Source organism: Narcine bancroftii, chromosome 3 (assembly GCF_036971445.1).
Source record: "Narcine bancroftii isolate sNarBan1 chromosome 3, sNarBan1.hap1, whole genome shotgun sequence".
NCBI lineage: Eukaryota > Metazoa > Chordata > Chondrichthyes > Torpediniformes > Narcinidae > Narcine > Narcine bancroftii.
Window position 1 is genome coordinate 265,421,931 of NC_091471.1, and position 16,345 is coordinate 265,438,275.

A 16,345-nucleotide genomic window follows, 5' to 3' on the forward strand; every position below is an offset into this window, starting at 1 on the left:
CTCAATTTTCTTTTCAGGGAGAAAACCTTTTGGAAAAACAAAACTTGTTGTCCAATGTAATGGGATCAAGTCTTAGAACAGGGTGACACTTCAGGCCAGTATCTTGCACAACCTCAATTGCAATTGTTTAATGTGCTCTCCTTCACGTAGAATGGAAAACTGAGTTATTTTATCAAATAAGGTTGTTCAGTTGGATGTTAATCCTGCAGCACTGTTGAATGGAAAGGAATTCATTCGTCTAATATTCTGGCTAACATTCCTGTTCAGGAGGTAGATAATTATAATTAGCTGCTGGTTGGGTTGGAGAAAGCAAATGTAAGACATTCTTGATTGACATTTGATCTCAGTCAGACTGTTGGTGAATAGCTTGCAGTCGGTCGAAGGCTGATGTCTGCTGAGGGAAGTCATCCACCAAGTGCTGGCAGAGAACAACAAAAGATGTTCATTTAAAACTCACTGTCACCCTCTGGATTTGCTCTTGGATATACATGGATAGTTGAACAATGTGCCCAAGAGCTGTCTGTTCAGAGGGTCTTGTGACTCCAACTTTTGTTTTACTCAAGAACTAAGGTGAGATGTATTCATTCCAAAATAACTTCTTCCTTACCATTCACCATCTCATGAAATTTAAACACACCAAGCAGATTCATCAGCCATAATCAGAGAAAAACTACACTGACCATACAATTTCAGTGATTTGCTGCCATTTCAGATACATTCACATTCACAAAATGTAAATTCAAACCTTTTATTGCAGAGCATCAAGTGCTCACAGGAATACTTTCCCAATCTCTTCCCTTCTTGGATCTAGCCACCACTAATTTCAAACCACGTTTTTCCACTAATAAAGGGAATTAATTGCACAACTGCCCTCAGACACATGAAGAAATCACAGCTTACGGGGGAAGCAACAAAGTTTACACACCTGCTGATACAAGGCAATGCCAGCTCATTGACACATGCTGATTCAGGGGAGTCACAGGTACTCAAGTCCACAGAGATATGGGAGAATACCAGAGCACTGAAACCAGTGATGAACTGGAACACCTGGACATTGTATGGTCAACAGAATAAATGGAGAGTGACATGACACTGATACAGTAATAGAGGGGAACATCAACACATTAAGGCGGAGGTAATCAGGGCAATATACAGAATTGCAGGAAGACATCAGTGATTTCAAAAAGGTTAGAGGAGCATTTATATCCCGTGAATTGAGGGAACAATAAGGCATTTTCATTCGTGATGTCACAGCTTGAGGGAATGAACAAATTGCCGTACAAAATGTGTCACATATTAGATGCTTTGCTTTTTATCCTCTACACAATATCAGTATCTTTGGCTTGGCTTCGCGGATGAAGATTTATGGAGGGGGTAAATGTCCACGTCAGCTGCAGGCTCGTTTGTGGCTGACAAGTCCGATGTGGGACAGGCAGACACGGTTGCAGCGGTTGCAGGGGAAAATTGGTTGGTTGGGGTTGGGTGTTGGGTTTTTCCTCCTTTGCCTTTTGTCAGTGAGGTGGGCTCTGCGGTCTTCTTCAAAGGAGGTTGCTGCCCGCCAAACTGTGAGGCGCCTAGATGCACGGTTTGAGGCGATATCAGCCCACTGGCGGTGGTCAATGTGGCAGGCACCAAGAGATTCCTTTAGGCAGCCCTTGTACCTTTTCTTTGGTGCACCTCTGTCACGGTGGCCAGTGGAGAGCTCGCCATATAACACGATCTTGGGAAGGCGATGGTCCTCCATTCTGGAGACGTGACTTCAGCAGCGTGGACTCGATGCTGTCGACCTCTGCCATCTCGAGTACTTCGACGTTAGGGATGAAAGCGCTCCAATGAATGTTGAGGATGGAGCGGAGACAACGCTGGTGGAAGCGTTCTAGGAGCCATAGGTGATGCCAGTAGAGGACCCATGATTCGGAGCCGAACAGGAGTGTGGGTATGACAACAGCTCTGTATACGCTTATCTTTGTGAGGTTTTTCAGTTGGTTGTTTTTCCAGACTCTTTTGTGTAGTCTTCCAAAGGCGCTATTTGCCTTGGCGAGTCTGTTGTCTATCTCGTTGTCGATCCTTGCATCTGATGAAATGGGGCAGCCGAGATAGGTAAACTGGTTGACCGTTTTGAGTTTTGTGTGCCCGATGGAGATGTGGGGGGGCTGGTAGTCATGGTGGGGAGCTGGCTGATGGAGGACCTCAGTTTTCTTCAGGCTGACTTCCAGGCCAAACATTTTGGCAGTTTCCGCAAAACAGGACGTCAAGCGCTGAAGAGCTAGCTCTGAATGGGCAACTAAAGCACCATCGTCTGCAAAGAGTAGTTCACGGACAAGTTTCTCTTGTGTCTTGGTGTGAGCTTGCAGGTGCCTCAGATTGAAGAGACTGCCATCCGTGCGGTACCGGATGTAAACAGCGTCTTCATTGTTGAGGTCTTTCATGGCTTGGTTCAGCATCATGCTGAAAAAGATTGAAAAGAGGGTTGGTGCGAGAACACAGCCTTGCTTCACGCCATTGTTAATGGAGAAGGGTTCAGAGAGCTCATTGCTGTATCTGACCCGATCTTGTTGGTTTTCGTGCAGTTGGATAACCATGTTGAGGAACTTTGGGGGGCATCCGAGGCGCTCTAGTATTTGCCAAAGCCCTTTCCTGCTCACGGTGTCGAAGGCTTTGGTGAGGTCAACAAAGGTGATGTAGAGTCCTTTGTTTTGTTCTCTGCACTTTTCTTGGAGCTGTCTGAGGGCAAAGACCATGTCAGTAGTTCCTCTGTTTGCGCGAAAGCCGCACCGTGATTCTGGGAGATTATTCTTGGCGACACTAGGTATTATTCTATTTAGGAGAATCCTAGCGAAGATTTTGGCTGCAATGGAGAGCAGCGTGATTCCCCTGTAGTTTGAGCAGTCTGATTTCTCGCCTTTGTTTTTGTACAGGGTGATGATGGTGGCATCACGAAGGTCCTGAGGCAGTTTTCCTTGGTCCCCACAAAGCTTGAAAAACTCATGCAGTTTGACATGCAGAGTTTTGCCGCCAGCCTTCCAGACTTCTGGGGGGGATTCCATCCATACCTGCTGCTTTGCCACTTTTCAGTTGTTCGATTGCCTTATATGTCTCATCCTGGGTGAGGACCTCATCCAGCTCTAGCCTTAGGGGCTGTTGAGGGAGCTGGAGCAGGGCGGAATCTTGGACTGAGCGGTTGGCACTGAAAAGATTTTGGAAGTGTTCTGACCATCGGTTGAGGATGGAGATCTTGTCGCTGAGGAGGACTTTGCCGTCTGAGCTGCGCAGCGGGCTTTGGACTTGGGGTGAGGGGCCATACACAGCCTTATCAGTATCAATACATTGAATATGTTTACTGAATTCAATGGTACATACCACTGTATTATCAATGTACAGTAAAATCCCCAGTATCCTGAACCTATGTCGGATATGCAACTTTTCTGGTTGACTGAGACATTTTACAATGCCTAATAGACCTGAATTAAGAATACACCATTTAAAACACAAAAAAAACAATGCAAAATGTAAAGTAATTGGACAGTCAGTATTGTCACCCTTAATTATATCAAGTTAATTTTAATCAGGTAATTCCCGTAAATTACAAAATTTAAATTCGAACTCCGGCACTGTAACAGCATTGCGCTAACCACTACATCAACTGCGCTGCTGCCACAATTCACCCCCCTCCCCCACCAATTACAGATATACCCAATACAAATAAAGATAAAGACACTTACTAGGTAGGGATAGGGAGACATTTTGGGAGAGTTGCCGTACCATCACAACTTTATTCAAACAGCTGCTGCGGCCAGAGCATGACTGGGGCGCTCTGCTGGCTGAATGTTTGCTCCCAAGAGGTTGTGTGTTGCTTTGGAGAACATTTACAATTTTAAACTTTCATTTAAATTTCTATTTATTCTTATTTATTTTTATTTGTTTATTTAATTTCCTCTTTTTTTGCTGTTTGGTTGGGTTGCTGGTTGCTTGAATTCTGGGATACTGGGGACTTTACTGTGTTAAACTGCCTTTCCTATCATAATTTCTGAATTATGTGATAGGTAGGAAGACGTCATCTTACTTTGTCTGTGAAGAGCTCCAGGACAAAGGTGGCCACACTACCATTGATGCCGATGAACAAGTTAATACAGGTCAACACCACATAGGCTGTGCTGGGAATGCTGAACAAAAACGAGGCTGGATACATGAGAGGAGTGATGGACCACCTGAGGGAATGAAAACAAACAACTTGAAACCAAACAGAAATCAGAAAGGAAAATTTCTGTGATAATCCAGTGATAAAAATGGTAGTTTAGGGCCCCAAACCACCGCCCACTTACCCGTAGAGGAAGAGCAGGAGAATCAGTGCTGGCAAATTGGAGGCGGACACATAAGATTTTTGTTGGAAACAGATAAAGATGGTGACAACCATTGTAGCAGGAACTGCATAATTACACTGAAATGACAAGAAAGAAGTATCAGCCAAAGCCAAACGTAAAAATTCAATTTGGTACATAGTCAATCTCAACCCTAAAGCAATTGACTTTATATCCCCTAATAAAAATTTTTTTCTTTGGCTTGGCTTCGCGGACGAAGATTTATGGAGGGGGTAAAAAGTCCACGTCAGCTGCAGGCTTGTTTGTGGCTGACAAGTCCGATGCGGGACAGGCAGACACGATTGCAGCGGTTGCAGGGGAAAATTGGTTGGTTGGGGATGGGTGTTGGGTTTTTCCTCCTTTGCCTTTTGTCAGTGAGGTAGGCTCTGCGGTCTTCTTCAAAGGAGGTTGCTGCCCGCCAAACTGTGAGGCGCCAAGATGCACGGTTTGAGGCGATATCAGCCCACTGGCGGTGGTCAATGTGGCAGGCACCAAGAGATTTCTTTAGGCAGTCCTTGTACCTTTTCTTTGGTTCACCTCTGTCACGGTGGCCAGTGGAGAGCTCGCCATATAACACGATCTTGGGAAGGCGATGGTCCTCCATTCTGGAGACGTGACCCATCCAGCGCAGCTGGATCTTCAGCAGCGTGGACTCGATGCTGTCGACCTCTGCCATCTCGAGTACTTCGACGTTAGGGATGTAAGCGCTCCAATGGATGTTGAGGATGGAGCGGAGACAACGCTGGTGGAAGCGTTCTAGGAGCCGTAGGTGGTGCCGGTAGAGGACCCATGATTCGGAGCCGAACAGGAGTGTGGGTATGACAACGGCTCTGTATACGCTTATCTTTGTGAGGTTTTTCAGTTGGTTGTTTTTCCAGACTCTTTTGTGTAGTCTTCCAAAGGCGCTATTTGCCTTGGCGAGTCTGTTGTCTATCTCATTGTCGATCCTTGCATCTGATGAAATGGTGCAGCCGAGATAGGTAAACTGGTTGACCGTTTTGAGTTTTGTGTGCCCGATGGAGATGTGGGGGGGCTGGTAATCATGGTGGGGAGCTGGCTGATGGAGGACCTCAGTTTTCTTCAGGCTGACTTCCAGGCCAAATAAAAATAACATTGCATCAAATGTTAAACTTACTTTTAATACTCGCTCCAAAAACAATTGAACTTGTAACCAAAAATTCTTAACCTTACATCAAGTCAAAGTCGAATGAAAAAAAAAGTACCTATTTCTTGTCCACACCTAAAGCATAAATCTAAAGAATTTAATTCAAATTCCTTTAGCTATTACATGGAAATCTGATTTAGTTTTAGGAATGCAAATATGGCATATTGAAATGTATTCCTTTAGAAAAGATAAAGTATAATTTGAGGGATAAATATCATTTCTTTGTAAAAGTATGGAGCCCATATTTAAAAACTCTTGGTATTAAAATTTGATCTCCCAATCTGCTCCAGTGAATGTCTCAGTTTCCACAGATAAAAAGTTGATTATGGTCGTTTTTAGTAATGATCTCCTTCTTTCTTTCTTTGTAGGTGGGGGTAGGGGAGGAGGGAGGGTGTTAGTGGGGTGGATGAGGGAGGTTGGGGGGGGGGTTCATTTAATTATACAATGTTTGTATTGATATAACTAATGTCATAAGACTTAAAATTGTAAATAAAATATAAAAAATAGAAGTATCTCTGGTTATCAGTCTGTCTCCATCAAAGAGCAATTAAAAATATCTTATTCCATTATGTTCTCAACCTGAATCACTTAAGACCAAAAGCCATAAGAGCAGGAAATAGGCTTTTCTGCCCATCAAGTCTGCCTCAGCTTTTGATCACGAGCTGATCCATTCCCCTCCCCCCACTCAGCTCCACTGCCTGGCCTTCTCCCCATAACCTTTGATTTCTTGGCCTCCACAACAAACTGTGGCAACAAATTCCACAGGTGTACCACTCTCTGGCTGAAGATTAATTCCTATTCATTACTATTCTAAGCAGACAATCTTCAATCCTGAAGTCGCGTCCTCATGTCCTAGACTCTCTCTCCCACAAATAACCTTTCTACATCTATGCTGTCCATGCCTTTCAACATATGAAACGTTTCAATAAGGACCCCCCCTCATTTTCCTAAATTCTTATGAATACAAGCCAAGAGTTGTCAAACTCTCCCCTTTCATTCCCAGATTCATCCTAGTGAACCTCCTTTGAATCCTCCCCAACATCAGCACAGCTCTTCTTAAATGAGGAGCCCAAAACTGCTCACAATAGTCCAGGTGAGGTCTCACCAGTGCCTTCTAAAGGCTCAACATCGCATCCCTGCTCTTATATTCTATTCCTCTTGAAATTAATGCCAGCATTCCATTTGCCTTCTTCACCAATGTCTTAACATGCAATGTTTATCTTCAGGCTATTCTGTACAAGGAATCCCATGTCCCTTTGCATCTGGCGATTTTCAATTTTCTGAGTAAAACGCGAAAGTCTGCGGATGCTGTGATAGTAGTAAAAGCACACAGAAATGCTGGAGGAACTCATCCGGTCTTTCAGTGTCCATAGGTGACAAAGATATATTGTAAATTCTTTGAAGAGGGGCTCAGACCTGAAACATCAACAATATATCTTTGTCTCCTATGAACATTGAAAGACTGGCTGAGTTCCTCTAGCATTTCAGTGTGTTTTTATTTTCAGTTTTCTCCTCATTTAAAATAAAATCTGCCGTTCTTCTATAGAGGTTCCTTTCATAGGCACGTGTACCCACAGCATCAAGATATAAAGGAAGAACTGCATCCAAATCTGAATAGGATTTTACAAAGACCACCTGGTTAACCCCAATAGCTTATTCATTTATCAAGAATGCAGTATTCTCCTCGGATTCATACAATAATTTCAGTAGTAAGCATCTGGAGCAAAGCATTTTATGCATTAACGGTTTGTTCCGCAAAGTCTCTTCCCTAATTGATTATTCTCTGCAACAAAACTTCTCCCGGTTTTAAAATTCTCTATTATATCTCCTCAGCTTTTGCACCTCTTATACAAACAATTCTCAGCTCTTTATGCCCCTTCTCACAGCTCAAGGTTCTGGTTTCATCCTGATGAATTCATATTCCATATTCTCCTTACGAGAAACAAAAAGCAATGCTGCATATATAATGCTCAACGTATAAATGAGGTTATAATATCATTGTAAATTGAAACACTTCACTGGTTTTTATTCTTGTGCTCAGAGGGTACATCTATAATACCTCAGATTCTTTTAGCTTTTTAAAAGATATTTATTCCTCAATTTGCACATGCAGGGGATTATTTATTTGAACCCTAGGGTTTTTTGTTCATTCGTATCCTTAAACTTCTTAATTTTGGTTGTATTCCTTAATTTTTCGAAACCCAAATACTCTGAAAATTAATTGAATTCTTTATTGTCAATGTCAATGCAGTAAGAAACTTTTTTTGTGCTATCCAGGAAAAAAATTCTCTAGAGTACAGCAGATTGTTCAAATATAAAATCATCATTTTACAGTAAGACCAAAATGCAGGTTATAGCGTTAACGAGAAAAATAAATAGTTCAAGCATCACCTTGTATTGCTGAGAAGATTAACGATGGGTTTTAAATTATCCAGAATTGTATCTCCTTTTACAAGTGTTATATCAGACATCTTTTAACTCCCCAAACACTTTGTTCCAATATTAAATTCCCTTCTGGCATATGTGTAGAAGAATTGTGCCCATTAATCCAATTTCTCTCTGCAAGCAATGCCCTATGTGACTTGTACTTACCATATCCCATGCAAAGTTAGCAAGCCAATAAATGCCAGGTTTTACACCGCTAACAAATTGAAGGTGCTTAGCCTTGCTGACACGCTCTTCAATGAGGAAGAGAACAAAACTGGCAGGCACAAAGGACATGGCAAAGATAACGCAAATGGAGACAAGTACATCAACGGAGGTAGCCATCCTGCAAGAAGAGCAGAGGTTGCATTAGACGCTAGAAATAGACATACTGTTACAAATCCAGAGGACCCCAAAACCCAGCACCAATAGATATGCACCATGACAAAGGGTTACTTAAACAAAAGTTGCTTTTAATTATCTTTGAACATGAAAATAGATTAAACTTTAACTTATCTCTATTGACTCATTTAACACCCTTCTAACGCTAAGTGCACGTGTGTGTAATGTGTATATAAGTTTAGAAAAGTTCTTTGGTTCACAGTTCAATCTCACTGCAGGCAATTCTTATACTGTGCACAGAAATTAACATTAATAAAGTTCACCAGGCTTTGGTGCTTAACAGGTAAATGGTTACCACTCAGGAAGGTTCTTGTTGGTCTTCAGAGAGAGCTTTCCTTGTTCCAGGACATCCACAACTGATCCTTTGTTGATCAGTGTCTTGCTGACGAAACTTGCCCCCTTCAGGGTTCTCCAGATGATAACCACTTTCTTTCAGGTCAGCACAGAGTTCCTTTCTGTTTCTCCTATTCCAAGGGAAACACCAGACAGCCAGACCCCTCCTTTGACTGGGCCATCTTCCAAAGCTTGCCAGCTTGTCCCTCTGGAACCGAAGTCTTTGTCTTTCCTCTCTCTCACTCCCTCCCTCCCTCCCACTCTGAGAGCAAAGCAGTTCTGCCTCTGCCTGCAAAGATCACATGCTCTTCCAGACAGCAACTGGTTTTCCAGACAAAGCTGCTGCTCTATGTTGTGACATTGTTGCCTTTTGCAAATAACAGTCCATCAGGAGTCTGTGAGCTCTCTGCATAACTCCTGCAAAAGTTCTGTGTTTTAAAGTGTCTGTGTGACCTGCTGTAACAAACCTCCCCAGTTTATCTCCCAAACATCTCTATATACTCTGTCACAAGACAATCAAGGATGCAATAACTTTGGCTGTTACTTTATTGTTAATATACATTTGGACATCAAAAGCTGAAAAAAAATGACAACTGAATTTAAAAAAAAAATCACAAATTGGTGAGTTCCAATCAATAAATTCTTTCATGGTGTCTTCAACACTGAATAAATCATGAAGTGTTTCACGGAAGGACAATGAAAAAAAGACACTGATCCAAAGATTTAAAAGTGGACAGTCTTAAAAGGACAAGAGGAAGATGTGAAATGAAAACAAAAAAAATGCAGGTTAGGCAGGATCTGTTGAATAAGAAACAATTACATGGAAATCAGTTCCGACAAAGGATCCCAGACCTATAACATTACGTCTTTCACAGTGGACAGATGCTGCCTCAGCTTCTGAAAAAGAAAATGCTGGGAAACCTCAGATTCACAGAATCTGCAGTTTTTTTTTAATTTTAGGAGTTCAAGATGGAAATCTAGTGTGGAGCTGTGGTAGCAGAAGGCAGGGCTCTCCATTAAAATACATCATTTCACCATGGGGGACAGCTGGTGAAGAGCTGCAGAGATGAAGAAGTGATAGCATATGAAAGGGTGTTGCCACAAAAGGGATTTAACATGAACATCTTGTATCCAAATGCTGAGGAATTGGAAGGCTATGCATACAAGGAAGTCCTGAGAAACAGGTGACATGGGAATCAGAGAGCAGGGATTTGTTGTCAGTTTTCCTTACACTCACAGTAATTGTTTCCAGATGGAGGCAGCGACAGAAACCCAACGAAAGGAATTAAATCAATGAGTTCGAGGAAAGATGAGCAGGAACTTGGGAGGCTCCATAACGTTTAATATTTTGGAAGTATAGAGACAAACAGAGGTGGGGCTGTGCTCATCGTAGAGGAGGGGATCAAGGGTTGGAGTTGAGGGGCTCGTTTTTAAAAAAAATTTGGTGATGATGTGCACAAGCTCCTCTAGTATGGAAGGGAAATGTGGGACACAGTTGGTCATGCATAAAAGAATTGAACAATGGGTATACAATTTAAGAATGAGTAGTCACAAGTCAAAAGGGCCTTTGCTCCACTACAAAATTCATCAATATTGCAGCACAGGATATTTGTTTGAAAAACGCATCATGAATGAGCCAACTTATCTTTCTCCAATCTTCACACTTACTGGATTCCAGAGTCACTGGAATAAAACAGAAAATTCTTTAACAGCTTCCTTTCTGGCAAGGAGGGCTGATACCAACTGCAGCGTCCCAACTGTGGGGCAAGATTAGATGCCCAATCTGTTTTTGGTCAGCATCAGTTGGCACAGTTTAATACTTGTATGGGTTTACCAGCTACTTACATCGCAACCTCAGAAAGCTGCTCCTTGGTCAAGTTGAGTGGGTGGTTGAAGGCTGTAATCCCAAACACTTTCGGATCATTGCCTGGTGGAAGATTTGCTCTCAGTACTGCATTGTTCATTACATTCACAAAGCTCACCATGGCATGCCAACCTTTATTGTTGAACCACACCTGCACACAAAAAGGAAAATGTTTTTTTTCTCTCTTGTATCTGGAGCATTCTAGGGTGTCTTCCTGCAACAACTCAGTTGCACCTAATCAGAGTGGTTAAGCAGAGGTGAATAGCAATGCATATCACAGTACATTCAATAATAAATGAGTTAGCTCAGCAGACTATTACCCAAGGGCAACTTAAAAGCCAAAACAGTTAACTGGTTTCAACTTCAATCAACCATGCCCAAATTTCTCTTTATTTCAGCTCTAGATGCTGGTTATTTTGCCAATTCAGCAGCATTTTCTAGTGATCATTCACTATGTGAGAACGTGATCATTCATTATGTGAGAACGTGATCATTCACTATGTGAGAACGTGATCATTCACTATGTGAGAACGTGATCATTCACTAAGTGAGAACGTGATCATTCACTATGTGAGAACGTGATAATTCACTATGTGAGAGCGTGATCATTCACTATGTGAGAGCGTGATCATTCACTATGTGAGAACGTGATCATTCACTATGTGAGAACGTGATCATTCACTATGTGAGAACGTGATCATTCACTATGTGAGAACGTGATCATTCATTATGTGAGAACGTGATCATTCATTATGTGAGAACGTGATCATTTATTATGTGAGAGCGTGATCATTCACTATGTGAGAACGTGATCATTCACTATGTGAGAACGTGATCATTCATTATGTGAGAGCGTGATCATTTATTATGTGAGAACTAAGTTAGTATGAAGCAAGTTATTCTGTTATGGACATGTCACAACTGAATGAAACTTGGAAGTCAGCAGACACTGTGATTGTAGTAAAAACACACTGAAATGCTGGAGAAATTCAGCCAGTCTTTTCATAGGAGACAGACATATATCACCGATGTTTCGGGCCTGAGCCCTTCTAAGGAATAAGCAGAATTGGCCAGAAGCAGGAAATCTCAGAAAGTCTCAGAATTCAGACAATGCTGGCTGGGGGAGAAATCCAGACCAACAAAAGGTGTTAATTGGATATCATGTTTGTGCAAAAGTCTATGGGGGAAGTGGAGGGGGTTTAACGAAAGCCAGAGAAGTCTATGTTAATGCCATCTGGCTGGAGGGTGGCCAGTTGGAAGATGTTGCTCCTGCATTTTGCGGATCGTCTCATTCTGGCAGTGCCTGAGGCCATGGACGTCAGCAAGGGAATAGGGTGGAGAATTGAAATGGATGGCCACTAAAGATCCATGTTATTGCAGCGGACAGAGCCAAGGTGCTCAACAAAGCAATCTCCTAGTCTGCCTCCAGTCTCTCTCTTTTTTTTTAATTTTTTTTTTCACACCATAAATCACAATAGCCATGATATACACTTTTTCTTTTTCACACATTTACAGTGACTTTTTCTCCCCCCCCCTCCCTCCTCCCAAGCCACCCCCCCACCCCCCCCCTCTCATCCATTTTAGGTATACAATCTAGGTTGCATTAATTCAGTCAGACAATGTTGTCATTCAACAAAAATACACCAGAAATTCTACAGAGTCCATTCTTTTCTTTCCTTCTCCTTCCATCAACTTAGGTAATGTTTGTCCCCGGTAGGTTTTCGGTATTGTATTTAATGTAAGGCTCCCATACTTGTTTGAATATTTCAATATTATTTCTTAAACTATATGTTATTTTTTCTAATGGAATACATTTATTCATTTCTATATACCATTGTTGTATTTTCAAATTATCTTCCAATTTCCAGGTTGACATAATACATTTTTTTGCTACGGCTAGGGCTATCTTAACAAATCTTTTTTGTGCATCTTCCAAGTCAATTCCAAATTCTTTATTTTTTATGTTACTTAGGAGAAAGATCTCTGGATTCTTTGGTATATTGTTTTCTGTTATTTTATTTAATATCTGATTGAGATCATCCCAAAATTTTTCTACTCTCTCACTTGTCCAGATTGCATGAATTTTGTTCCCCTTTCTTTTTTACATCGAAAACATCTATCAGATACTGTCGGGTCCCATTTATTTAACTTTTGCGGTGTAATGTATAGTCTGTGTAACCAATTATATTGTATCATACGCAGCCTCGTATTTATTGTATTTCTCATCGTTCCAGAACATAATTTCTCCCATGTTTCCTTTTTTATCTTTATATTTAAATCTTGTTCCCATTTTTGTTTAGTTTTACCATTTGTTTCCTCATTCTCCTTTTCTTGCAGTTTAATATACATATTTGTTATAAATCTTTTGATTAACATTGTATCTGTAATCACATATTCAAGGTTACTTCCCTCTGGTAAACTCAAATTGCTTCCTAATTTATCTTTCAAGTAGGATCTCAGTTGGTAATATGCCAGCGCTGTATCTCCAGTTATATTGTACTTATCTCTCATTTGTTCAAAGGATAAGAATCTACTCCCTGAAAAACAATTTTCTATTCTTTTAATCCCTTTTTTTTCCCATTTTCTAAAGGAAAGGTTGTCTATTGTAAAAGGGAGTAGCTTATTTTGCATCAATATTAGTTTTGGTATTTGATAATTTGTTTTATTTCTTTCTACATGAATCTTCTTCCATATATTGAGGAGATGGTGTAATACTGGAGAAGTTCTATGTTGTACCAATTTTTCGTCCCATTTATATAATATGTGTTCAGGTATCTTTTCCCCTATTTTATCTAATTCTAGTCTCGTCCAGTCTGGTTTTTCCCTTCTTTGATAAAAATCTGATAGGTACCTTAATTGTGCGGCTCTATAATAATTTTTGAAGTTTGGCAATTGTAAGCCTCCTTGTTTATACCATTCTGTTAATTTATCTAGTGCTATCCTCGGTTTCCCCCCTCTCCATAAAAATTTCTTTATTATTTTCTTTAACTCATTGAAGAATTTTTCTGTCAGTTGTATTGGCAATGCCTGAAATAAGTATAGTATCCTTGGAAAAATGTTCATTTTAATACAGTTTATCCTTCCTATCAGTGTTAGTGGTAGCTCTTTCCAATGCTCTAAATCGTCCTGTAATTTTTTCATTAGTGGATTGTAATTGAGTTTATATAATTGGCCTAGATTTTTGTTTATTTGTACACCTAGGTATCTTATTGCCTGCATTTGCCATCTGAATGGGGATTCCTCCTTAAATTTTGAGAAATCCGCGTTATTCATAGGCATTGCTTCACTTTTATTTACGTTTATCTTGTATCCCGACACTTCTCCATATTCCTTCAATTTCTTATATAGTTCTTTTATTGATAGTTCTGGTTCTGTTAAGTACACTATCACATCATCCGCAAATAGACTGATTTTATATTCCCTGTCTTTTATTTTTATTCCTTTTATATTATTATCTATTCTTATCGATTCTGCTAGTGGTTCTATAGCTAGCGCAAACAATAATGGTGATAGTGGGCATCCCTGCCGCGTTGACCTGCTTAAGTTAAATTGCTTTGATACATGTCCATTTACTGTCACTTTCGCTAACGGTCCCTTATATAATGCTTTAATCCAATTAATATACTTCTCCGGTAAACTGAATTTTTGCAATACTTTGAACAAGTAATTCCATTCTACTCTGTCGAAGGCCTTCTCTGCGTCTAAAGCAACTGCTACTGCAGGTGCTTTATTTCCTTCTACTGCATGAATTAAGTTATTAAATTTACAAATATTGTCTGTTGTGCGTCTTTTTTTGATAAATCCAGTTTGGTCTAAATTTACCATTTTCGGTACCTGTTCTGCTAATCTGTTTGCTAATAGTTTAGCTATTATCTTATAATCTGTGTTTAGCAGAGATATTGGTCTATATGACGCTGGTGAGAGTGGATCTTTCCCTTGTTTTAGTATCACTGTAATTATTGCTGTTTTACATGAATCTGGTAAGTTTTGTGTCTCATCAATCTGGTTGATTACATCCAGGAGGGGCGGTATTATTAGATCTTTAAATGTTTTGTAGAATTCTATTGGGAGTCCATCCTCTCCTGGTGTCTTATTATTTGGTAATTTTTTTATTATCTCTTGTATTTCTACTGTTCCAAATGGTTCTGTTAATTTATTTTATTCCTCTATTTGTAGTTTTGGTAGTTCAATTTTAGTCAAAAATTCATCTATTTTCCCTTCTTTCCCTTCGTTTTCAGTTCGGTATAATTGTTCATAGAATTCTCTGAAGTTTTCCTTAATTTCTTTTGGATTATATGTAATTTGTTTGTCTTTTTTCCTTGTTGCCAATACCATTTTCTTAGTTTGCTCTGTCTTAAGCTGCCATGCTAAGATTTTGTGTGTTTTTTCACCTAGTTCATAATATTTCTGTTTTGTCTTCATTATATTCTTCTCCACCTTATATGTTTGTAATGTTTCATATTTTATTTTTTATCCGCCAATTCTCTTCTTTTGGTTGTATCTTCCTTTATTGCTAATTTTTTTCCTATGTTTATTATTTCCCTTTCCAACTGCTCTGTTTCCTGATTATAGTCCTTCTTCATCTTGGTTGCATAACTTATTATTTGTCCTCTAATGAATGCTTTCATTGCGTCCCATAGTATAAACTTATCTTCCACTGATTCCGTATTTACTTCAAAGTACATTTTTAATTGTTTTTCAATAAATTCTCTAAAATCCTGTCTTTTAAGTTGCATGGGGTTTAATCTCCATCTATACATTCTTGGAGGGATGTCCTCTAGCTTTACTGTCAGTATTAAGGGTGAATGGTCCGATAGCATTCTCGCTTTATATTCTGTTTTTCTTACTCTATCCTGCATACTAGCTGATAACAAAAATAGGTCTATTCTTGAGTATGTTTTATGTCTAGTCGAGTAGTATGAGTATTCCTTTTCTTTTGGGTTTTGTTTCCTCCATATGTCCACAAGTTTCATTTCTTGCATTGATTTCATTATAAATTTGGTTACTTTGTTCTTCCTGTTAATTTTTTTCCCCGTTTTATCCATATTTGGATCCAAATTCAGATTGAAATCCCCTCCTATTAGTATGTTCCCTTGCGTATTAGCTACTTTCAAAAAGATATCTTGCATAAACTTTTGATCTTCTTCGTTAGGTGAATATATATTAAGTAGATTCCAAAGCTCCGAATATATCTGACATTTTATCATAACATATATCCCTGCTGGATCTATTATTTCCTCTTCTATTTTAAATGGCACATTTTTGCTAATTAATATAGCCACTCCTCTTGCTTTTGAATTATACGATGCTGCTGTTACATGTCCTACCAAATCTCTCTTTAATTTCTTGTGCTCCAATTCAGTTAAGTGTGTTTCTTGGACAAATGCTATATCCATTTTTTCCTTTTTCAGTAAATTTAGTAGTTTCTTCCTTTTAATTTGGTTATGTATTCCATTAATATTTAAAGTCATATAGTTCAGCGTAGCCATTTTATATTTTGTTTATCTTCTCTTTCCGTTTTTCCATCATTACCTTTCCTCCTTTTCCATTTCTGTTTTCTTATTTTCAACTCTTTACCAGACAACATTCCTACAACATCCAACATTTTCCTTATTCTCCTATTTCTATCTTCTTTATCCCCAATCTCCCCTTCCCCTCCTGAGTTGTCCTTTATCCCTTGTCGGACAACCACATCTCCCCTCTCCATTTGGATTTGCGAATCCACTCGCAAGCGTCAACTGATTTTGCAGTGACCGCTCTTTTCCCCCACCCAGCCCCCCCCAGAAAAGATTTCACTTT

The 16,345-nt window shown here is 39.8% G+C and overlaps 1 protein-coding gene across 1 annotated transcript in view; it reads right to left on the reverse strand.

The window, feature by feature from the left end:
• Window positions 1–343: 343 nt before the first annotated feature.
• The window catches only part of LOC138756825 (phospholipid-transporting ATPase ABCA1-like), a 142,288-nt gene continuing 126,286 nt past the window's right edge, over window positions 344–16,345 (reverse strand). Inside the window, exons 36-40 of the mRNA XM_069923215.1 lie at window positions 10,528–10,697; window positions 8,116–8,293; window positions 4,323–4,438; window positions 4,064–4,208; window positions 344–418 (exon numbers count right to left, since the gene is read on the reverse strand). Of these exons, the coding sequence (XP_069779316.1) occupies window positions 344–418; window positions 4,064–4,208; window positions 4,323–4,438; window positions 8,116–8,293; window positions 10,528–10,697 (684 nt within the window). The remainder of the gene's footprint in view (window positions 419–4,063; window positions 4,209–4,322; window positions 4,439–8,115; window positions 8,294–10,527; window positions 10,698–16,345) is intronic.